Consider the following 26,274-nt stretch of genomic DNA (forward strand, 5'->3'; position numbering starts at 1 on the left):
TTGAAGTCAAGAATCCATTATACGAAAGTTTACCCAAATTATTGCAAACTCTAAATTCAAAACATAACTACATTCTTAAAAATCTTAAGTTAACATCTTCTAGAACCTCCACTACTTTAACTAACTTGACTCCCTTCATGCCCGCCCCCACAATTCTCCCGCAACCCAACACGACTCCCTCCCTGTCCGACCATATAAATCTCTCGCAACCAACAACACATAAACTTAACGCTCCGCCTACCCCGTCCCCTCAACCACACCCTCCTCCTCCAATCTCACATCGATACAATACCAGAAGTACAAGTGTCAGTCATTCAACGCTACCATAGCAACTGCATTAACAGACAAAGAAATAAATGAACCTACACATAACATTATTTTTCTTCAACTAACCTTTCCATAACTGATTTACATCTTCACAGACGAAAGGGTAAGTGTTTTTATACATTTTCCATGTTTTACCTTTCTTTAAACCCACATTCTCTTCAAAAATACCTTCCTAAGCATTCACTCTCCTCTTGTTACAGACTTCACACCAAAGAGCTCTATCAACGTCGATAATCCTTCGACTTTCGTCCTTCAAATAAGATAAATACATCTATAGACAACCAAATGCTTTTTCCTTGTTCCCACAATTACGTAAGGAAGACTGTTATCTTATCATAACACATTCGACTTTCCCTCCTTCAGCCAGTTAAATAGACTATAGGCAGTTGAACAGCCATTTAAGAGATCTGTTGTCTTATCACAACATACGATATTGACATCTGTAACAGTGTATCAGCTTTGCTTTTTCTTATCATCTTCAAGGAGGCACATTTCTGTTTCATTATAAAGACTGAGCTGTTTACTGCCCTACCCCAACAAGTTTTTCAACGCTCCGGAAATTATATTCATGTGAACTTATGACATGCAGCTTGATACTGCAATTTTAGCCAAGGACATTCTAATATTTTGTATGTTTAGACTGACACCTATAATGATATCCTCTTTTTATGGCTTGTAAGAGCAATCAGGATCCTGATTTTTCACCATACAGGTTTGAATTTGAGGCTGATGATGCCCTTAATATGGGCAAAACATGTCCCTTAACATTTTATAATAATATTTAATTTCTAAAAAGATCTCTTTGTATTGAATAGGTGGATATATAAATAAACACTTGTAACATACTTTGTATTTACGTACATTTCAATACGGACCTAACATGAGAATTATAACATGTAAGGGCTAGGGAGTCGAGCACCCAAAAAACTTGTATGTGTAATATATTCAACTTTATATCAAGTGTCTCCAGTAATGACAACTTAAATCTCTTGAATTAGGAAGAGAAGTAACAAGAGGACTGATATCATACTGTAGTTTATTGTGTTATACAGAGTAACATACATTTCAAGTCACAGGGTTCTAGAATAAGCCATATTCCAACTGTTCTCCAACAGAAAGACTACTAACAAAACGAATATTTTCAGCAACATCAAAACAGAGTTTTGCGAGACCAACTATTTCTCCATTTTCAGGGGGATCAAAATTGTACACAAGCTGGAAGAGAGAGAGAAAACAAATAACAAAATACTGGTAATCTTATTACAGCTGAAAAATATAAGTCAAAAAGTTTTTATCTGTATAAATAAAGTAAAACTCCAGTAATTGGCACTAGCTGAGGCTGTGGTCTGTTGGAATTTGGAGATGTTTAGATTATCCAAAAAACATATATTTTTCGCTAGCAGTTTAACGTCGCACTAATACATTGAAGGTTTTCGGCGATGCAAGGATGGGAAAGGGTTAGGACTGGGAAGGTAGCAGCTGTGCCATTAATTAAAGTACAGCTCCAGCATTTGCGTGGTGTGAAAATGGGAAACTGTGGAAAACCAGCTTCAGGGCTGCTGACGGTGGGATTCAAACCCACCTCCCCTGAAAAGCCCTATTTCTGTGGTTTATGTATAATGTGCTAAAGGAATCTATTATCTAGATCTGTGCTTACAGTATATTGAACAAGGCAGCAAATCCACGCCAGTTGATATAATGATCATTAGGTGCACTGTGGGAAGAAAGTTCAAAATAAAATTTCTGATTTGTGAATTTTATGAAATAATGTATCTAAATACTGTACTTTATATTTAAACAATAGTGCATGCACACAGGAGTAGAATATTTGCTCCTTTCTCTCTAACAATAGTTCCCATAGTTTATCCAAAATGGCTCTGCCCCCTTTAGTTCAGCTAAGCGGGGTTTTGCTATAGGTATAAAGATTAAAATAAGCAAAAAATTAATGAGATATTACCAGGCAGTCTAGAAACTTAAAACTTAGTAACAGAGAACCTGATGCTACAAAGCAGTGGCAGTTGGTGCATGAAGGGCTTTTGGGTGCAGCCTTTTCAAAACCACTTAATATAATTTCAGTCTGTAAGTGATTACATAAAGAGATGTACGAATGTAGTGAAGTCAAACTTACAGTGGTGTGCTATTCAGTTATACAATGCTATCTTTACTATTTTGGCTGTAAACATTTCGCTTTTCTATTTTCATAGATATGGCAAAGGCTTTCAGACCGTGCAGCCATTCAGTAAGCACGGTGTTTTCTCTTTAGTCTTGCAGCAGTTGGGCTCTGCTAGGAGAGCCCTCAGACCGTTCCTAGAGTTTCACAAGTCTCCGGGGTGCGGGAGGAGCCTGGAAAGACAATTTGTGCTTATCAGGGGAAGGAAGAGTGCCAGACAGGTATATAGTCTGTCCGGCAGAGCTTGCAGCAATATTGCCAACCACTTTACAATGTACCTAGGCTTCCCCCCACCACATCTTACATTAACTGTTGTTAGAGATTAATTCCAAAACATTTTACAAAACAATGAATTCCATTATATTGATTAGTGAAACAATTCAGTTCTAGATGATAAAATAAAGATTTAAAATGTAACCATAAGATGATGGCACCATTTGTAGGTTGGTCAAATTGTTGAATAAGCCTTCATCCTTTGAGATTTGGGTAAGATGAGTGAAATTCGGGCGTGCACTGTTTATTTGTTTTTGTTGTCGTTTGTGATCAGTGAAACAGTGTATTGCCATAGTAGTTCTGATTGGTAGCAGCAGGAATTTAAGTTTTGAACATAGGCTTGAATTAAGGAAGTTATGGCCTCCACAGACAAATTTAAATATTGCACAAGAGCAGAAGGGTTATAAGAATGAAAATGCATATACTGTGAACATCATTGTGTCATGTTATATGCACGCTGACAGGCTGTGTGGATGTTAAATAAGGAATGCATTCTTTTGTTTCTCTTGTTTGGCAATGAATGTCGTTGATTCTGTATTCTTAGTAAGTTAATATTTGCTGTAAATTTCTGTGGGCAGCTCAGGCAGATAAATGTGACAACCCAGGTATTTTTCGAGTTTTATTCGATGTTATCCGGTTTTCGCTATGTGATCATTCAGTTTTGGAAACAGATTTCTGTTCAGCCAATATCATCAGATATTATTATCATTATATCTAAAAATATCATAGAGTTGGTCAGTGAAAACTGAACTGATTGGGGAGGGGGAAGAGATGGTGGCACAACCCTGCCACAGTAAAATGTCACGAACCGCCTCTGCTACCAAGATCCCTAGAAAAATAGGAAATTCCCAGAACTCCCTGTGGAAGCTGAGCTGGAGGTTTCAAAATTGGACCTCAGAAAGGAAAACCAAGCATATGTATGTAGGGTAAGCATTTTTTCAATCAGCAGGGCATTTTTCTGAAGATCTAATAGTGAAATTACCAACGTTTGCCCCCAATTTGGTAACAGGCTCGTCAGTAGGATTACCACACAATTTCTAGTCATTGGTGGCAAGTGCGCTGTTGAGACAACCCTGCAAGCCTCCTTTGTGGGTCAATGCATTGACAGTGCACTATGGAAGATATGCACCTCTGCTTGTATACATGCCTGCCTTTGGTGTTTATATAAAGAAAAAAAATTAAAGTTTGTTTTCTACTGAATGTTTTCTTGTCCCATAAACCTCATGCTGTATAATTAACATCTTGAATATTTACATGTAATCTAGTCTGTCCTCTAGTACCGCAAAAAGAAAGCAAAAATACAATTCAGAAGTCAATCCTATCGATAATTTTCCTTGTCTAAGCAGGAATATTGCTGAGTCATATTTATCATACTCACATAAAGAAATTCATCGTAACTGATCCAGCCATCATTATCGGTGTCTGTAGCATCAAAACGAGTTTTGCGTACTTCCATTGTGCTCTCGTCCCCTAAACTTTCCAGTACTGCACAGCTAAATACAAAAATAAAGTCCACATGACAGAAGCTGGACATAAATTAACTTATTTTATTGTTACACAAATAAATATCAATAATGTTGATGAAGTGGGATGGTCAAATCTGAAATTGTATATGTGCTACAAGTAGAAATTGTACAGGGTGAGTCAAAGGTCAGGTTACATAGGAATTTTTCCTATTCTCCACAAAGGTTGCTTTATGTCAATGGAGAAGTTAACAAATAAAACTTGAAGTACTGGAGTGATACAAATCCTCATTAGACAGATCCTTTGAAAATACAGGAAGAGGGGAAGATAATGGTGCAGTGCAGGATGTAGGGACAGCCCATTTTTCATTGAAGGAAGTCTTACCATGGAGGGTCACACTTTCTTGGTGAGGACTTTTTAATAAAGAGCACACAAATGTGCATATAAATTGATCTACTCTTTACTACATTCATGTAAGGTCTTTTCTCTTTTGGTGCACTTATTGAAGTGGTATCGTTCACATATTTTTCCCACACAATTTGCACACGCATTCATTGCTTGGTTCGTGATATATCTCTTTTACACATAGCTTATGATGAAATCCGTGCACAGCTAGCCTGTTGATGGCACTGCGCATGTTCTGATTTGGACCCATCCAGTCTCTACTTGTTATAGCATCTGTCACGTAAAACTCTGGCCAGATTTCTTCTCTTTTGCTTAACCGTAGATTTAGATGAGCAATGGCTTGAGGTGTTGATGGTACAGAAAGATATCTAAGATCCTCGATAAAGACTCCTGAACTAACTCATAAGCTAGTCTAGATGAAGATGTCTTAGATATACCTAATATCCTTTTCAGAAACATAGCTTTCACTTTTTCCAGGGTAGTAAGGTCTGAAATTGACAATTTGTCCCAAATTAAACCTATGCCGTATGTCAAAATGGGTAGTATCTTTGCATGAAAAGGTTTCATTGCTGAGCCTATTGATATTTTGGTTGAATCTTGTATATCTTAAATTCCTCTTATTGCTGCTGCTGATCTTTCCCTCACATGTATTTTGAACGAAGATCCTGACGTTTGTAGAGTGATGCCGAGGTAGCGAAACTTGTTTACTCTAGTCAAGTCTGCCCCTGCATATGAGGTTCTGTCTGTCGCTGCTATTCTTCCTCCTTTTCTGAAAACCATACAGACTGTCTTGTCTTTCTTAACCTGGAAGTCATTTGTTTCAGCCCATTCCTGTATTCTATCTACTGCGATCTGAAGGTCTTCTCTGTTTCTCGATCCTATTATCATGTCATCTGCATAGGTGAAGATTTTTTGGCAACCAGTTTAAATTAAGGCGATTACACTATTTTCACACATTAAGTTTGGATGTCCAGTTTTCTGGTACTAAGAGGCTGATAAAGTACTCTTCCTAACTTTTTACAATGCCACGTTCAATTGTTAAAATTCTTCCACGGTTGTCTTTGACGAACTTCTATCAAGCTCTGGTATCTCTTCTTGAAAGAAGTAACCTTTTGATAAATTTCTCAGGTCTCATTACTTCAGAATCTTCATCAGCCTGCTCAATTGTATCATTGATGAACATTCTATTAGCTCTCCTGAGAGTTGTTTGAGTCTTCTTATGTACTTCTTCAAATTGTAGCTTTTCCTAAGTGATGTTTTCTTCTTAACTACGGCAGTTCTTTTTGGCTCTCCCCCCACACTCCCCTGACCCTGTATCAATACCTCAATAGGTTCATTCCTTAACCAGCTCTTCTTGCCAGTCCCTTCACAACTTTATTCACTGCATCCATAACTGTGTTCCAGATTATGGAGTCTATCTGTCTCATGTTCTTCAAGTGTTCCAAAATGGTTGCTAAGTTGAAGTTGAAATTCAGCCTTCTTAGTACGGTCGTCAATTTTTCAACATAGTACCTGACTATTTTCGTTAGACTGCCCATCTCTCTGGCTCTTGATTTCACTTGTAATTGGCCTCTGCCCAGGAAGTGCTTAGTCACTGAATTGAAGAAGCTTTAACTCAAAATATACAGTTAAATACTATTAGTTTAATTTGTTGTTGTTGTGATGATGTTGAAACTCAGAGTTTTCTATTCATGGCATCAATCATGAAAATCAGTCGGTTATTACACAATTTATACTTATTTACTCAATGATACTTAACAGAAACGATTTTGTTTTTACCAAGGTCCTAGAATTATGATGTAAAGAATGAGTCATCCCTCAATGTAGTATGATGTACTGAACTTCTGCAATTTTGTGGTCCTTATTTAATTATCAGGTAATGCGAGGTGAACAAGGATGCAACAGCTCAACAGGATTTTGACCAATCAGAATGTGCCCATAACTCTCACCTTAAACTAAAGTGTGATTCATTGGAAAACTCTGATATTCCTTCTTTGAGTCATGCTATTTGTTGCTCTATCGCATTTTTACAATGTTTTGTTGGCAGTCTTTTGAAATGGTGACAAACTTTCAAGTATTGCACTTTTACTATGTTTTGTCGACAGTCTTTGGAAATGGTAGCAAGCTTTCAAGAAGTACTATACTACAATTAATGGTGATGGTCTGCTGCAGAATACATCGGATAACATGTTACTCTTTGCCAACCTGTTTCAAACTCATATTGATTGTGCGATTGTCATACATATTGAATTGGCACCCTAGATATTTTCAACAGACCACATAACTGCAATATGTTTAACTGAATATCACCCATGTGGCCCCATCTCATTGGCATAGCCACTATAGTTGGACCAATAATATCTATAGACAGTAGTATAAAAGGCAATGGAGGGTTGTACATTTATGTTGAAATTAATAATAGTGAGTAATTTACCACTTAAATTAAAACAGCTGTTGTTGATGTTGTTGCTGATGATCTCTCATCCATTCTTCTGAACTACAACCCTTGAAAAGGTCGTCCATGAGGTGTTGAAGCAGAATTCAAAGCAGTGAACATCAACTGCCTTGCTTTTGCAGATGTAGTGTAGGCTACTGTAATCCTACTGGCAGATGACCTCAACATCACCCATCTCCAAGTTGAAAGTCCAGCTCCATGGCTAAATGGTTAGCCTTTGGTCACAGGGGTCCCGGGTTTGATTCCCGGCAGGGCTGGGAATTTTAACCATAATTGGTTAATTTTGCTGGCACGGGAGCTAGGTTTATGTGTCGTCTTCATCATCATCATCCTCCTCCTCCTCCTCCTCCTCCTCGTCACGATGCGCAGGTCGCCTACGGGAGCCAAATCAAAAGACCTGCATCTGGCGAGCCAAACTTGACCTCGGGCACTCCCGGCACTAAAAGCCATATGCCATTTCATTTTTTTATTTCCAGGCTGAAACATTAGAACTAGTAGCTGAACCTACAAGTCTCCAAATTTCCTTTGAAAGAACTGAAGTAATGATGTCTGCGCATCATTTCTCAACACCAAACATAGAAATATAGAAAATAAAACATAGCATTAACAAGCATTTTACAGAGATCATTATTTTCTTTTAATGTATCAGAGAAAGAAGCTCATATATATCACCGGGCGAGTTGGCCGTGCGCGTAGAGGCGCGCGGCTGTGAGCTTGCATCCGGGAGATAGTAGGTTCGAATCCCACTATCGGCAGCCCTGAAGATGGTTTTCCGTGGTTTCCCATTTTCACACCAGGCAAATGCTGGGGCTGTACCTTAATTAAGGCCACGGCCGCTTCCTTCCAACTCCTAGGCCTTTCCTATCCCATCGTCGCCATAAGACCTATCTGTGTCGGTGCGACGTAAAGCCCCTAGCATATATATCAGGCCAAATACATGGCCTTCACTTCTCTAAGCCCATTTATCAGTCCAGATCAAGCTCAGAGCTCGTCAAATACCACCATTCAACTACAGCAATATCCTGAAGCCAATTAAGTATTATATGCTACCAAGTGCTTGGCTCTCACTCACCATAGTGAGATAGAAATATTCTAAATACAGAAGAGGATATTCCTACAAAAGATTCTCAGCCCAGGTCAAAATTCTGAGGACAAGTATCACTTGTAAATTCAGAGCTGTGCTCTAATTTGAAAAGCTCTCATTTTTTATCAGGCAATGTCATCTTTTTCATGCACTTCTCTCTCAGATGTCTAACACCAAAATATCATGCAAAATTCTTGATCCTTGTGTCTTGGAAATGTACCACTCCATGGATAAGCGCAGGATCTGACTGACTTAAGAAAGAAATAAGTTCAGAATCTTGGCACACAGGGTAATGGACTTTCCTGAAAGAATGAGAAGAACTGGCCCAAAGTGATCTACAGAGCACAGAACAGTTTTCTTCACCAAGAGGAGAACTTGAAACCTAGATAGAAAGGCTGACAAGTACAGTGAGTTTCTTGCATCTGCTGGCCAGCAGGCGCGTCCAGCTTATCTGCCTCCCGTTGATTCATCACTTCCCGTTACACAGCGCAGTGACAGCACGGGAATGCCCGCACTTCGCAGTTCAGGTCCATGCTTAGAACGTGTATTAAGTGCTGATCTGTCGCTCCAACTGTTCTCGAGTTGTGAAGTGTTGCTTCGGAGTATAATTCTCATAATGTCTCTACATGTGTACACGGTAGAGGAAAGGGTATTTATGTACAATAATGATGTGAAAACAGAGTCTTGCAGGGAAGTCGTTAGGTGATTTATAACACAATTTCCAGGTGTACGCCCTCCACATAGAGAGATTGTGCGGAAACTCGTAAACAAATTGAGAGGAACTGGTTCTTTACTCGATAAGAAGCAAAGTGATAAAAACGTGTACTTATCGAGGAAAAAGTAAATGAAATCACAGAAAGATTAGAACATATGGCTACAAAGTCCCTAAGATGACTTGGACAAGAAGCAGGGGTTTCAAAGAGCTCAGCATGGAGGGCTACGAAAATGTTAAAATTGAAACTGTACAAGGTAACTGTAGTACGAGGACGGTTTGAAAAATTCTCTGAATCACCGCTAGAAATCAGTGCTAGAGCAACGAGGTTCCCGTGCAATAATCACACATCCTTTGTGAGTGAACACATGGCACGTCAGTGCTCTAGCTGCAGGAGTGTGGTAGTGACGACTCTTTGTTGTTGTTCCCGCCTAGTGATTTGTGACAATGGAAAAAACTGAGATTCGAGCAGTGATTAAATACTTTGTAAAGAAAATTCATGCCGACTTTCATAACACACTGGAGGACTCTGCTCCTTCATTTTCAACTATTGCCAAGTGGACCAGTGAGTTTAATTTGGTAGGGAGAGCTTGGATGATGATCCGCATAGTGGACGGCCAAAAAGTATTATGACCCCAGAATTTATCGCAAAAGTGCATAAAATGGTCATGGAGGATCGTTGAATGAAAGTGCAGGAGATTGCTGAAACTGTAGGGATATCTTCTGAACGGGTATATTATATTTTAACTGAAGAATTCGGTATGAAAAAATTATCCGCAAGATGGATGCCGTGGCTCTTGACATTGGACAATAAACGCACCAGATTGGAAATATCCGAACAAAGTCTGTCCCGTTTTCAGTGCAACCAACAAGATTTTTTGTGCTGGTGACTACAGATGAAACTTGGGTCCACTACTATACCCCAGAGACAAAACAGCAGTCAAAGTAGTGGAAACAGGCTGATTCACCACTACCAAAGAAAGCAAAGGCAGAGCATTCGGCCAGAAAGGTCATGGCCTCAGTTTTCTGGGATGCAAAAGGCATTCTGCTGATAGATTATCTTCCTACTGGCCAAACAATTACGGGGCAATACTATGCAAACCTCCTAGACCAACTACAGGAAAAGATACGCGAAACAAGGCCTGGTTTGGCAAGGAAAAAGGTCATCTTTCATCAGGACAACGGACAACGCTCCGCCGCACACAAGTGTTATTGCCCTGGCAAAACGGCAAAACTTCATAAACTCGGGTACGAATTGTTGCCACATCCACCTTATTCACCTGATTTGGCACTATTAGACTTTCATCTATTCCCCAAGCTGAAAATTTTCTACAAGGGAAGAACTGACAGCCAAATTGGAGAGGTATTTTGCAGGCCTGGAGGAATCTCATTTTCGAGATAGGATCAAGGCATTGGAACATCGCTGGACCAAATGCATTAGTCTACAGGGAGACTTGTTGAAAAATAAAAGCAGTTCCACCAAGGTAAGATACTTAATTCTAGTACATTCCGAGAAATTTTCAAACCACCTACATACACGAACTGCATCCACGTGATTTTCTTAACTCTTATTTTCTTAATTTTAATTGTTATCTCATGTCATGCACAGATAAAGTGAGCAAAGTGCTGTCCTTGTTGCAATGCCATGGAGAGGGAAGTGATCAATGGGAGTCAGATAAGCTGGGCGCGCCTGCCGGTCAATCAGTGAGAGAAATATAAGTGGTCGAAACGTTATATTTAAAATAATAACATCACTGTTGTAGATCAACTTACAAGTCATCCAGACTAAGCATTCCGTTCTGACTATTATCAAACAACAAGAATAGACTGTGAAGATTTGCAATAGTCATTTCATTCCAACCTGTGAATCGCTTCATCACTTTTTGAACACTATATCGTCTATTCTTTTCTTCCATCTGTTTTGTATGTCTTCTCTGGGCCAACAGACGTTCATAAAATGAACTGACAAGTTTGTCATACTCTGTTTTTGGCTCTTTATCTTGAGTTTGATTCTTAGGAAGAGGTTCGCCTGAAACAAAGATTTAAAATAAAAGATTTTCCACCATGGATATTCGGTAAAAGTGCATTTTTTTCTGTTACGAAGTTATTTCCCCACAGTTGGATACCTTAAATATTTATATATATATATATATATATATATACCTCCTGATTACTTGTGTGCAGGTTACCCAGTTAGCAGATTATTATTCATGCAACATTTAAAAAAAAGAATGAACAGTAGTGTACATATATTATTTTCCTCATTTCTAAAATTAGCTTTCAGTAAGTTGAGTTATTAAGAAATGTATCTTGGATGATAGTAATAAACCCCACAGTGCAAGACAATATGGTTCCATATCCATTGTTATCAGCATTAACATCTGCAAAAATTGAATTCAAGTTCAGTTTTCTATTATTCTTCTGCTAGTGGATTAACGTCACACAATTCAGACAAGCTTCTTGGTAATGATGGGATGGGAAAAGGCTACGACTAGGAATGAAGCAGCCATGGCCTTAATTAAGGTACTGCACAATCATTTTCCAGGTGTGAAAATGGAAAACAATTGAAAATCATCTTCAGGGACTGGGCTAAGTGGTGCAGATAGTAGAAACACTGGCCTTCAGAGCCCAAATTGCCAGGTTCAATCCCAGCTCAGTCTGGTGGAATCTGAAGATGCACATATATGCCAGACTCGTGGGCAGATTTACTGCCACATAAAAGAACTCCTGAAGGTCAAAATCCTGGCATCTATGAAAACTGTAGCAGTAGTTCGTGGGACATAAAAACAAGTAATATTATTTTTTTCTTCAGGACTACTGATAATGAGGTTTGATCTTACCATTTCCCTAATGTAAGCAAACAATTACACAGCCCGAACAGCACAGCCAACTTGCTCAGTAAGTTTCCTGTTGTTGACTAGTCTCCATCGCAGTGTCCACCAACTGGCTGACATGTGACATCGGAGAGCCCGTGTGACGTAAGAGCGCAGAGTGGTCAGACGCTTCACTCGTAGAGTAGGACGAAGGGACTGCCTCGCTTTGTAGTAGGCACGTGCTGTGCTGTACATAGTGGTGTTAGTAGTGGTACAGTACACTAAATAAGCATGGATGAACCGAGCACATCACATTGCGACAAGCTAACTATGTCTCTGATTTTTTTATTGTTATGGGAAGAAAACAACTGTTAGTTTCAAAGATGCACCGAAAAAACATATTTAGTTTGTATTAGAAATAAAGTTTCTATATAACTCTTAGGATACTTCATAAAGTTACATTACAATACAATGAAGTATGAGAAAAGAAATATGCACAACACATACACCATTGTACTACTCGCAGTCCTAGGCCTTCCTCTACCAATGACGTCGTGTTTCCTCCCGCCCCTCTCGTCAGCACTTCTCAATACTTCGTTTGCTGCCCAGGCAGAGTGTGTGACAAGATAATTGATGTCACACGTACAAGCAGTTGGTTGACTCTGCTCTATAGTCTTCACGGAAAGAAAACATAAAAAAATTGTTTAAACAATAAAACAATAATTGGAAGTATAGTAAAGCCTTGTAATGCGAGCATCAATTCAATCTGTAAACATGCTTGTAATCCAAAGCACTCATATGTCAAAATGAACTTTCCCATAAGAAATAGTTGAGACGCAGATGATTCATTCCACAACCCAAAAATATGTATTGATATGAAATGATCCACACAAGAAGCAACTTCCCTACATATTCTAGAACACATAGCCATTGCTTTGATACTTTCATGACTCCTTTTGCTGCATCCAGATACTTTACTTCTTTCTTCTTCTTTATTATTATTATTATTATTATTATTATTATTATTATTATTATTACACTGACTGACAGAGCAAATGCAACACCAAGAAGGAGTGGTCAGAACTTTATGCCAATTGCAGGGTAGACTGACGTCACTGAGGTATGCTCATGATGTGAAATGCGCCTCTGTGCTGCGCACGTAGCAAACGATAAATGGGACACGGCGTTGGCGAATGGCCCACTTCGTACCGTGATTTCTCAGCCGACAGTCATTGTAGAACGTGTTGTCGTGTGCCACAGGACACGTGTATAGCTAAGAATGCCAGGCCGCCGTCAACGGAGGCATTTCCAGCAGACAGACGACTTTACGAGGGGTATGGTGATCGGGCTGAGAAGGGCAGGTTGGTCGCTTCGTCAAATCGCAGCCGATACCCATAGGGATGTGTCCACGGTGCAGCACCTGTGGCGAAGATGGTTGGCGCAGGGACATGTGGCACGTGCGAGGGGTCCAGGCGCAGCCCGAGTGACGTCAGCACGCGAACGCGAGGATCGGCGCATCCGCCGCCAAGCGATGGCAGCCCCGCACGCCACGTCAACCGCCATTCTTCAGCATGTGCAAGACACCCTGGCTGTTCCAATATCGACCAGAACAATTTCCCGTCCGTCGATTGGTTGAAGGAGGCCTGCACTCCCGGCGTCCGCTCAGAAGACTACCATTGTCTCCACAGCATAGACGTGCACGCCTGGCATGGTGCCGGGCTAGAGCGACTTGGATGAGGGAATGGTGGAACGTCGTGTTCTCCGATGAGTCACGCTTCTGTTCTCTCAGTGATAGTCACCGCAGACGAGTGTGGCGTCGGCGTGGAGAAAGGTCAAATCCGGCAGTAACTGTGGAGCGCCCTACCGCTAGACAACGCGGCATCATGGTTTGGGGCGCTATTGCGTATGATTCCACGTCACCTCTAGTGCGTATTCAAGGCACGTTAAATGCCCACTGCTACGTGCATCATGTGCTGCGGCCGGTGGCACTCCCGTACCTTCAGGGGCTGCCCAATGCTCTGTTTCAGCAGGATAATGCCCGCCCACACACTGCTCGCATCTTCCAACAGGCTCTACGAGGTGTACAGATGCTTCCGTGGCCAGCATACTCTCTGGATCTCTCACCAATCTAACACGTGTGGGATCTCATTGGATGCCGTTTGCAAACTCTGCCCCAGCCTCGTACGGACGACCAACTGTGGCAAATGGTTGACAGAGAATGGAGAACCATCCCTCAGGACACCATCCGCACTCTTATTGACTCTGTACCTCGACGTGTTTCTGCGTGCATCGCCGCTCGCGGTGGTCCTACATCCTACTGAGTCGATGCCGTGCGCATTGTGTAACCTGCATATCGGTTTGAAATAAACATCAATTATTCGTCCGTGCCGTCTCTGTTTTTTCCCCAACTTTCATCCCTTTCGAACCACTCCTTCTTGGTGTTGCATTTGCTCTGTCAGTCAGTGTATTATTATTATTAAGCATATGGAATTTACATAATGGATAAGTATATACAATATTATACAAAAGAAAAACCTGCAAAGAATACATGGTACTAAGTAGGGAACAATTACACATGGATATCTAAATTATTTATCCACTGCACTAGGGATACTGAGACATCAGCAAAGTCTTTCCGGTCTCCACCATAAGCACGCAGAGAGCATTCGTCCATTATATGATGCATGATCTGGACCAAAGCATCACAATCACACGCTGGAGAGTCCCTGAAGCCCCACTGGTGAAGGGAGAATGCAGATCTTCCACAATTAGTGCGAAACCTGTTTAGTGATGACCACGTTCTTCTTGGCAAACTGAAACCAGCTGGGGCATGGTTTGGATTAAAGAGGCTTGGCCACTCGGGAGCTGTACGAAACCATTGTCCTTTCCACTCCTCTTTTAAATTGAAACCAGCATCCATTTGATTCTTAGCTGTTTTCATTGGTGGCTTACGGGATTTCAGCCTTTATCTCCAGAGATCTGCAACATCCCTGTGGATGGGTAGAGTTGGATTGGACATGATCTTATCATATTCTTGAACAAGGGCTCTTGAACGTCGCAGGCTTGGTGGAGCAATGTGGGACAGGACTGGCAGCCAGTGTGTTGCAGTAGGCTTCAGAGTACCAGAGTACGACTTTCTTCACATGGCAACTGTTAAGCCATACTGAAGAGCAGTATTCAGCTGCAGAATACACGAGGCCAAGCACAGTATGTCGTAATGTCTCCGCTGAAGCACCCCATGAAGTTCCACACAATTTAAATAGAATATTATTATGTGATCTCAACTTAGATCCGAGGTTTTCAAGATGCTTTCTATAAGATAGGGATCGGTCAAGCGTTACCCCGAGGTACTTTGAATTAGGATTGTGCTTTAGCACTGAGCCATTGAAGCATAATTGGAGTTTTGTATTAGCCAACTTGTTGTGGAGATCGAAGCAAGCAGATTCTGTCTTATTCATGCTGGGTTGTAGTCTCCAGTTTCGGAAGTAAGAGCTAAGTGTATTCAGGTCAGACGTCAGAATGGCCTTGGCATGACTGAAATCTGGATGTTGAATGGCAATGGCTAGGTTGTCTGCATAAGAGAACTTTACTGATTTTGTATCAGGTATATCCGATATGTAGAGATTGAATAAAAGAGGTGCCAATACTGATCCCTGGGGAAGGCCATTTCATAGTTTCCTAAGACGACTAATGTCATCATACATGACGACATGGAAAAGCCTTTCGGTTAGCATATTGTTGTTCAGTGTGGTTACAGTTTTGCAGGGGATAACTAGTTGCAGCTTCAACATCAATCCTTGCCTCCACACAGTATCATATGCAGCCTTTAGATCTACAAAGACTGCAGAAGTTTTAGTACCGCTTTGAAAACCAGCCTCAGTGTGAGTTGTTAGTGCAAATGTTTGATACAGACATCGTGTTTAACCTCGCGATATTGGACACATGCATACCTCATTCGTAGTTTTCATTTATTTCCTTCTTTCACCATAATCATCTTCTTCTCACTCCCTTTCTCTTCAACATGGGGCCCATTGCTGTAGTAAAGTTACCAAATGACAGTTAGTACAAAAACCAAAACTCCATAGAGCAACAGCCCCGAAGGGCCGAAACATACCAAGCGACCGTTGCTCAATCCGAACGTCTGCAGATTACAAAGTGTTGAGTGGTCAGCACGATGAATCCTCTGGGCCGTTATTCTTGGCTTTCTAGACCGGGGCCGCCATCTCGCCGTCAGATAGCTCCTCAATTGTAATCACGTAGGCTGAGTGGACCTCGAACCAGCCCTCAGATGCAGGTAAAAATCCCTGACCTGGCCAGGAATCGAACCCGGGACCTCTGGGTGAGAGGCAGGCACACTACCCCTATACTGTGGGGCTGGCTACAGTTAGTACACCTGGACACAAATCAGAAAATGTTTTATGCACACACGTGATCAGTGTTTTATATTATAAAGTTCAGTATACTGTATATGTATGCTTATATGGATGTTGACTATATGAGCAAGGTACGATAATTGAACCCAAGCATGCCAACGAAGGAAAGGGGAGGGGGAAATGATTGACTCAGTTGTGGTTATATGACAGTCAGCAGAGAGATCAGTACTAATCATAATGCAAAACCTCACTCATTTATTAAGTTAGAATTCATTTAAAATACTTGTCTTGCAAAGCACTTGCAGACCAAGTTGCTCACAATCCAAGGTTTTACTGTAATACAAAAATTTCAAAAAATGGGAAGTCAGCTGCTAAGCTGGCAGCAGATTTTGAAAAGGAGTATGAACTATCCATAAGGTCTAATTTCAAGCAAAACAAAGCAAAGCTGGAGAATTTTGTATGGAACAATGGTGGGCACCTTCCAATTATAAAAGTTTTTAAATGTCTACACATGAAGGGTTAAACATCAAACATCTACAGTGGTTCAACCAAAGAAAGATAGAAGGATTTATCATCATTACTGGTATATTATATGTAGAAAAACTCAAGTTGTTTCGTGAGGCATTGAGATTAGAGGAAGAATTGAACCCTGTTTCTGAGATTGTACCCTTATACAACATCTCTCTTATAAACCCAGATCGTCCAGCGGCGTTTTTACTCTCAGAGACCTAAGCAGCTGTAAGGGAGGCACACGCATAGTTCTTGACCTTGTAAGGAACATGCACATGTTCGACCTAGCATCAGTAGCCAGTCTGAATCTCAGCTTTTAACAAGGTGAAACAGCTATCATTGCAATACCGTATTTTAGTATGTAAAAGTTATTACGAGTCGGCTCAGTGGTGGTGGTGGTGGTGGTGATCATTGTTTTAAGAGGAAGTATAACTAGGCATCCATCCTCTACATAACACTAATCAGAAAGAAAAAATGAAGGAATCCGACACTTCGAAAAGTGAAGGTGTCAGCAAAAAAAAAAAAGGAAGGGCCATGAAGGGTGTGAAAATGAAAGATTCCTTAGGCCTCGAGTGCTCTAATACCGTCGGAGCCAGAAAAAACAAGAGTTGCCCAGGGAGGTCGGATAGGATAGTGAAAGTGAAGAGCCCTGCACAAGTAACTGGAAGCAATGCCAGGACTCAGCTGAGGGCCCTGTGGTCGCCAACCCCTACTCCCAGGTTAAGAACTCCTGGGGCCCCTTTCAGTCGCCTCTTACAACAGGCAGGGGATACCGTGGGTGTTATTCTACCGCCCCCACCCACAGGGGCTCAACGGATACGCGATGCATTTGTTCAGCAATTTCCTGGTGCCACTTTCATGGGCACAGAATCATGTATTTGTAAATAAATTTGAAACTACCAGCTCAGTGCTCAATAAAAATCATGTGCACACAGAACGTTTCAACAGAGGAATAGCTAGATGACATTGGTGTGAATTTTGAACAATCACTGAATAAATCACTCACAAAATTAGCACCAAAAAAATAGGGGGTTTCAGTTTCTTCTGCACACAGAGCTACAAAGCTGTTACACATCAAACCGTACAGGTATACGCAGGCCTATTTTTTAAAATCTGCTGATCCAGCCACAAGAGCGAGATATTGTGAGTAGTATCTTGCATCACTGAATGATCATTTATTCGACCCACAGCTTGAGTTCTTTTCAGAGGAGGCCTGGTTTTATCTTAATGGTCATCTGACCACTCTCTCACTATTGTTGTGCAGAAATTCCTAATGGTATTTATGAAGTCCTTCATTATGAAGGATGACACTTCCAGCATCTTTGATACAGGAAGATTTCATAAAAGATTGTATACACACTCAAAACAGGGCAGCTGCATGCAACGTAAGTTGGGCTGAGGAAGCTGCTGTAGTACAGAGTACAAACACCATGTGCTCGGTCTGAGTTTATAAGAGAGACTATATTTTTTGAATGAAGTATAAATCTAAAACTTTTGAAAAATACTGTAGTTACATTAATCAAATGTTCTCTTTTCTTCTTTCTTTGCATTTCCTATGAAATAGTTTTTTCAACATTCTGGTGAGGAATCATACAGACTACCGGTCTGTTAGGTCATCAGCCCAGAGGCTGCTTGGATCCTCAAATAGCACCACCAAAGGCTATGCGGTTATAGGAAAACCACAAACCAATAGCAGTACCAAAATGAGGCATACTAGGCAAGACGAGGAATGAGGTAGTTTGCCAATGCTTTCCTCACTGGGCCAGAGAGTGCTATTGTAGCACAACTAACCCTATGAGCAATACCTTTCATGACAGTCAGATGCACTGGTTGTGCTCTGAATGTCATTACTCAGCACCACCCATACCCCAGCAGCTTCCATATTGTCACAGACATGGGTGAGACTGGGACTTTGGAAGCTACACTTTGCTCTGGCCTGTGCCAAGAGATAGATGCAAAAGTACTGTATCCATCAAGAACTGACAGCAGGCTGAATGACTACCTATGTAATCGATTTATGAAACAAAGACAACAAAATATGCCTTGAATATTTTCATCCCACTAACTGGTTAACAGTTGACCTTTCTAGGTGCATTCTTCATAGAAACGTCTGGTTGTAAAAAGGTTGAGCTACAAATACAGTTCCAGTAAAATTTCCATGATTGGGAAAATTATTGAAATCAGTGTTATCTGCCAAATTATTATACTTATTTTCTTCATTTTTGGAATATGTGCTGGTAATATATACAGCTGGTAAAAGATTACAACCCCCTTATTTTGTGAATATTTTACATGGTTTACAATACATTTCCTATACAAAAACAATTTGATAATCACAAGTTTTCTTCACAATGAACTAACTAAAGTACTAGTACTTTATGAAGTCAGACTTAGCTGCATTCACTTGAAATCCATTTTCTTGCCAGTTTTTGGGATGTTTATGGAATTTTCCAAGCCTCATTTATTCTTTCTATGCACATTTATAGTTGATAATAACTCCTTTACGCTTGGTTTTTTTCGTCTGTGTCGTACAAATGTTTTCTATTGGGTTGAAGTCAAGAAAATTTGCCGGCCAGTCCTAGATGTTAATTTTCTGATTCTATGGGATAGCTGTAACAGATTTTGCCTCACGTCAGGGTGAAGTATCAAGTGTGACTGTATAATCTTTGTTTGAGATAGAAGTTAGTTGCTTAAAACTAGCTTGTGTTGATCCATCTCCATTGTTCCTTGAACAACATACAGACGTCTTAAAACAAATTCAGTACCTACCAGTGAGTATAATAATTTGGCAGACCACTGTATACAGTACTCGGAAATACATTCAAGTGGCAAGAATGACTGCTGGTACAATCAGGTAGGGACAATAATAGGAGGGCAGTTACAGTGACCAGATAAAGGCTAAGTTAGGAAAGAAGTCAGTGGACTAAAACTGTGCATATTAACTGGCATGCGAGGCAAATAGAGGATAGGTTACCTCCCCTGTGTTTGAGGATGGTCAAATACATCCACAGTATCCTCTGCCTGTCATAAGAGGTGGCAGAAAGGGTGACCGGGGGACTACTTACTTGGCCCAGACTCCGTGCTTTCATCTTTCCTATCCAATCTCCCTTCTTTCTGACCCTGATGGTATGAGGTTTTTTGAGGCCTGGGGAGTCTTTCATTTTTATGCCCTTTGTGGCCCTTGTCTTTTCTTCAAGTGTAGGACCTTTTCCATTTTTCCTCTGATTAGTGTTAATAGAGGTTGGTTGCCTTCCTCTTTAAACAATGACCACCACCATCACCACCACCACTGGGATAGGTTACCTAGGAGAATAATCGACCCGGTCATTGAAGGTAAGAGCAGCAGAGAGATGCAGTTTTTAATGGCTTCCAAGGTAAAACTTGTGACAAGTTGGCAGTGGTGCTGATTGTTTTAAGAGGAAGTAGAACTAGGCAACATATCTTCTCTTAACTAATCAGAGGAGAAAATGGAAGAGATCCAAGACTTCAAAATAATAATAATAACAATAATAATTTTGTTTGGATAGCCTGGTGCAGCCCTCTGATGAGAATGGGTGACATCCGCTGTGTATAATAAACTGCATGTTACTGTGGTGAAGGATAGTATTGTGTGTGGTAAACTTATACGAGTTGCAGGGATGTTTTAACACCTCATCCATCCTTGACCTCCGACCCAGCCAGGAGTCAAAGGCCCTGTGAATCGAAGGCCACTACACTGACCATTCAGCCAAGGAGATGAACAGGGTATAAATGAAAAAAAGGGAAGGGCACAAAGAGCAGGAAAATGATAAACTCCCTTAGGCCTTGCAAACATAACACTATCCAGTGGCGTATACTGAGGGCTACCAAGGATATCAGTGAAGCCCAAACCTCAAATGTGAACAATGGAAATCTAAAGCAAATTATAATGTAAGCCTCTGACACATTGTTCCATTTACGAAACTTGAAAGTAATGAGAAAAAACGTTGCACGTATTTCTGAGAGGAAGGCATAGGGGACTGATATTGCAGCCCAGACTCTTGTCCCTCTCCCCTCAACTTGCGTCACACGGCTCGCTGCTGTATGCCTGAGGCGCGGGGACTGGCGGTGATAGGTGTGCTAGGCTTCGGTCCATCAGATCGCCACTGCTATCAACCATGCGTTACTCATTGTATGTACTTCCTCACCTCATACTTCTAACATAATTATATAGATAACAGAGTGCTGTTAGTGGTAGTTCACTCCCATTTACTTTTACATCCTTGTAGGAAGCCACTGCAATGTCTGCTGTTATAGGAGTAATATAGTTTTCTTTTTATAGGTAGATCTGCTAAAATGAAATGCAATCTTTCAGGTTAGTGTTCTCTTTTGTTGGTTGGAATCAAACTCGTGATCATGGGTTGGACACCACCATTTATCTCCCGAGGAAGCTAATTAACCAGTGAACTATGGCCACAACCGCTGTAAAATTCAATTTTTATTTAATAATAATAACAATAATAATAATGGTGCATGGCATCTTTGTAGCCTTGGTGGTGACCTAATTAGGATAAAATGAATAGCGAAGAGGTCCAAAACACCCAGCCCCCAAGCCATCGGAATTAACAGTATGAGAGAGTTGATTCTGAAAATTGAACCGGGCCCATCGGACCAAAGGCAAGCATTCTATCCATTTAACCACAAAGCCGGGCTTTAATTTGCTAAACCTTAGGCTACCATCTCCACTGATCAGGTGTTGATTGACAGTAGCAGAGGCCAGGGCAGTAGCTTGTGAAGCACAGCAGGTTTTTCCGTTGGCTATTGGCTGCAGCTCAAAACGCTAAAGGTTTGGCGTTTACTAAACCAACCATCGAAAAAGGGTAACCTAAGTCTAGTAGTACCTAGCCCGTGTCTCGATCCCAGCATACGCCACTGATACTATCATAATTGGAAAAGAGCAAGAGATGACCAATGGAGGTTGGACAGCAAAGCTGAAAGTAAGGATTACTCAAAGCAATAGAAGCAATGTCAGACTTAGCTTCGGAAGCCATGATCACGAACCTATACTTCCTGGTTGATAGCCATAATGGCTTCCTATTATCACCTCTTACCACAGGCAGGAAATAACTGATTAAGTTATAAGAACAATAACAGAGAAACAAAATGCAGAGGTCAGTCGTGATTTCAGCTTCTAGAATATAAGTTGCACAAGCAAGTCATTTTAGCAACGTTGGCAATTGGTTGGTACGACGAGTACGGTACCCTACCGTATCCCCGCCGGCAGTGTTAGTTTATGATACTTGATCAGCATTGCTATATTTTCCAATCAAATAGCTCTTCAATAATTTTTCACGTGACTAACTGATTCACATACCAGACCCTAATATAAGGCTTTAATTCGTAACAGAGCCAGGGTTTGAATCCACCTTGTGAGAATCAAAACTTGAATCTGACATTGGTTCCATTTACTTGTACAAGGTTCCTCCAGTCATCACTGTTTATATTTTTCTCGGTCAAATAGGCCTAATTCCTCCCTATTCCCAGAACATTAGATATGCGAAGACTTACGAGTTTATTTCCCGCATTTCTTGGCCCTTTCTACTTTCTACTCTTTCTTCTTCTTCTGATGTTGGTTTCTTAAAGTGAAAAATTGAGGTTCTCCAGGCCAGCTATTTGCCAGTGGAGCGATGTTTGCCTCCTTGATGACGATGACGATCAAAGAATTTCTAATGTTCGAAACATTAATTAATTTATATAACCTGCCTACCTACCTACAGTATATTTCACATATCGGTACTGTACCGTGCGTAGTGAGAGATCCTCATACCTGTAGTGGCAAAATCTTCCTGACGATAAAAACAGATAGGTTTCCTTTTAATTGGGTAATCGAAAATACGTTTGAAGAAACCATTTAATTTGTTACCCATGCTCTATTAATATTACTTTGTGAGATAATCAGTAAAGTTTTATCTGATATTTAATCAGTAACGCCTCCACACACCTTTGTTTCTCCGAGATATCTAATTAACAATGTGATGAACGTGTGGTACCGGTACTAAGAAAACATAACCTATCTCTGAAACGTAAACAATTAATACCACATTATTTATAAATAAGCAAACCTTCAATCGTAACATATCTGACCGAGGATCAATCAATCAATCACTACTAATCTAGCCTTTTCTTAATACCACATTATGTATAAATAAGCAAACCTTCAATCGTAACATATCTGACCGAGGTGCTCATCGGCTACGGTCTTGAAAAAAATATGCACGAGATTTCCATCGAAATATTGTGTCCAACACTCATAACTGTCCCTAACCACTTGTCTTTCAATACTGTAGGCTACTGCAGTGGCGAAGCGTGAACCAAGTAATGGGGTAGACAGAGATTTCTTTTATTTAAACTGTTTTAATCATATTATTATATGGAATTTTGTTTTCGACGCATACATATGTATTCAGTATTATATTAATGACTCTGAAAATAAGAAAAACCCTATAACAACCTATAACCCTACGTGCACTTACTTTATTTTTAAATATAGACGAAATAGGCCGCGGGAGTTGTCAAATCACAACGTACTTTTAGAATAAAAATAGCAATATATTTCATTGTTATGTAGATTTAATAAGATAAATAAGACATAAATAGTTGTTCGTACAAGTCACTTTAAACAATATTCTTGTAAATGAGTTTAATCCGCCTGTCCTTCATTTCGGCAAATATATCTATTACTCTCGTCTTGAAGTCAGGTGTCTTGCTAAGATTCCACAGAAATTTCTTCTCTATAGCTAAAGTTCCCAAGTTAGACGGTCTCTGGTTGGTCATCCAATTCCTTAAATACGTTTTAATTCATTTGAATGCACCCATAGCGCGTTCACTAGAAACTGACTTTAACGGAATATTCAGCATCAAGTTAAGCAATTTTTTCCGTATGTGTACTCTAGAATACCTTATTAAGACTGGCCAGGAGCGAAGCGTCAGGGGAGACAGGGTAGACAGTGTGTACCCTTAACATTTTGTGAAAGAAATATTGTCTAGTTAATTCAATTACGTTTTAGAACATTAGATATTTCCAGATTCGTGGCATTATTGTATTCCCCGCTTTACTTATTTTTGTCTCACTTCGGCAATACTAAGGCTCGCGTTAGTTACACGAAGCACGTAGGCGAAAGTAGACGCTGTCCATTCTGTGTATTTTCCCTTTGATTTTCAAAGCTTTCAGATAGAGCAACACTAACGCTATCTGTAGGTGCTGACTGTGGAGCTATGACTTTCCTATAGCGAGATGTCTCCACCCAGTAGACAGACTTACCAGCGTCTCTTCTTGCTCTCATTGGCTAGTATTTGGATCTCTCTTATAAAAGGTGCTCTTATTGGCTACCATCTTAGACATGCTTTTAATGTTATTAATTTGAATTTACTTTATTATAAGACACGTCTAAAAATAAATTAATAATATTTAAATACGAAGTATAGTAAACTTACACCTAATAAATGAATGACAGCATCAAAACCCTTCAAGTGCGTGCATTTTCTTGCCCGCCAATATTAGTTGCGGTATTATAACCCCAATAACTATTGGCTTCCAGTCTTAATAAGGTATTCTAGAGTACGCATACGGAAAAAATTGCTTAACTTGATGCTGAATATTCCGTTAAAGTCAGTTTCTAGTGAACGCGCTATGGGTGCATTCAAATGAATTAAAACGTATTTAAGGAATTGGATGACCAACCAGAGACCGTCTAACTTGGGAACTTTAGCTATAGAGAAGAAATTTCTGTGGAATCTTAGCAAGACACCTGACTTCAAGACGAGAGTAATAGATATATTTGCCGAAATGAAGGACAGGCGGATTAAACTCATTTACAAGAATATTGTTTAAAGTGACTTGTACGAACAACTATTTATGTCTTATTTATCTTATTAAATCTACATAACAATGAAATATATTGCTATTTTTATTCTAAAAGTACGTTGTGATTTGACAACTCCCGCGGCCTATTTCGTCTATATTTAAAAATAAAGTAAGTGCACGTAGGGTTATAGGTTGTTATAGGGTTTTTCTTATTTTCAGAGTCATTAATATAATACCGAATACATGTGTATGCGTCGAAAACAAAATTCCATATAATAATATGATTAAAACAGTTTAAATAAAAGAAATCTCTGTCTACCCCCTTACTTGGTTCACGCTTCGCCACTGTACTTACCAAAAAGCACTTCACATAAGAAATGTTCTTTTATACATAAGGGACCATTATATGAATGAAACTGTTAATTTTACCTTACCGTAACACCACTGGAATGGTTTAATTTTTGAAAAGTTATTCCCTTTTTCCAATCACTGGGTATAAATATAAATATGCATCGTTAAAACTTTTATTTCTCCCGTATTGAACGGAATCTTGGCATTGTGACACTTTGTAAGTAAAAAAATTATTTATAAACTACTCAAAAATTAGTTATTACATAAATTGCAAGTTTTATGGAATGCACACCTAACTAACATCAGTCTTTATTGTTCATCATAATCATCTGTGCTATTATTTTTAGTTTTCCATAGTGCAATGTTGTTGTAAAATTCCCTGTGCTGTTCAGGAATGTATTTTATTATTTTCTTGGCATCATTAATCTTTTTTACATTAATCCCCACAGAATCATCATATGCTTTGTTGGATAGAAGATGTAAGTCCATCGTTTTGACCTTCAAAAGTTTAAATACATCTTCTTGCCCCCCAATAAACTCTGATGCACTTATGTATCCTTTTGACTCTGAGCTGTACATAAACTGCTTGTATTTGCTAATTGAAAATTGAGTTTTCTTGCCTTGTAGTGAGTTGCTTGTTTAAAAAAAAAGACAGGCCATCAGTCTTTAAATTTCAGTATTTCATAATTTGAAACCTCGTACACAACAAAGAGAGAGACTTTTCTTCTGCACTAGCTATCATATCACTATACTGAGGAGAGTAAACGCGGTCATATTTCCTTATGATACGTTTTCATCATCATCATCATCATCATCATCTGTTTACCCTCCAGGTTCGGTTTTTCCCTCGGACTCGGCGAGGGATCCCACCTCTACCGCCTCAAGGGCAGTGTCCTGGAGCTTCAGACTCTTAGTCGGGGATACAACTGGGAAGAATGACCAGTACCTCGCCTAGGCGGCCTCACCTGCTATGCTGAACAGGGGCCTTGTGGAGGGATGGGGAAGATCGGATGGGATAGGCAAGGAAGAGGGAAGGAAGCGGCCGTGGCCTTAAGTTAGGTACCATCCCGGCATTCGCCTGGAGGAGAAGTGGGAAACCACGGAAAACCACTTCCAGGATGGCCGAGGTGGGAATCGAACCCACCTCTACTCAGTTGACCTCCCGAGGCTGAGTGGACCCCGTTCCAGCCCTCGTACCACTTTTCAAATTTCGTGGCAGAGCCGGGAATCGAACCCGGACCTCCGGGGGTGGCAGCTAATCACGCTAACCACTACACCACAGAGGCGGACTATGACACGTTTTACACATGCAGAGTTCCGATCACATGCTAAAAAGCTATGGCCACGTACTGGGAAGTACTGATAGATGTTAAATTTTTCTGTTACCGTTAATCCCGAAAGTAGTCTTATTAGGGTGTGGTTTCGATTCTGTCCGCCGCAAGCATCACTAAACAAATGAAGCTCACTAACGGACTCAGGCAGAAAAGTGGTTATACAGGGTGAAGCGAAATTCAC

The 26,274-nt window shown here is 40.3% G+C and overlaps 1 protein-coding gene across 2 annotated transcripts; it reads right to left on the reverse strand.

Moving 5' to 3' along the window:
- Positions 1-1,265: 1,265 nt before the first annotated feature.
- On the reverse strand, positions 1,266-22,533 carry LOC136879127 (EF-hand domain-containing protein D1). 2 transcript variants are annotated; one of them, XR_011018638.1, is made up of 5 exons: positions 22,372-22,533; positions 10,664-10,919; positions 4,149-4,263; positions 2,456-2,670; positions 1,408-1,542 (listed from the first exon to the last, which is right to left on the reverse strand). XR_011018638.1 is itself a non-coding variant. In XM_067152874.2 (4 exons), exons 1-4 carry the CDS (start codon positions 22,469-22,471, stop codon positions 1,408-1,410), a joined length of 606 nt encoding a protein of 201 aa, XP_067008975.1. In that variant the 5' UTR covers positions 22,472-22,533; the 3' UTR covers positions 1,266-1,407. The 2 variants fall into 2 exon arrangements, 1 of the variants encoding a protein (XP_067008975.1); XM_067152874.2 differs by lacking the exon at positions 2,456-2,670 and having other exon boundaries at positions 1,266-1,542.
- Positions 22,534-26,274: the final 3,741 nt, after the last annotated feature.

Source organism: Anabrus simplex, chromosome 8 (assembly GCF_040414725.1).
Source record: "Anabrus simplex isolate iqAnaSimp1 chromosome 8, ASM4041472v1, whole genome shotgun sequence".
Classification (NCBI taxonomy): domain Eukaryota; kingdom Metazoa; phylum Arthropoda; class Insecta; order Orthoptera; family Tettigoniidae; genus Anabrus; species Anabrus simplex.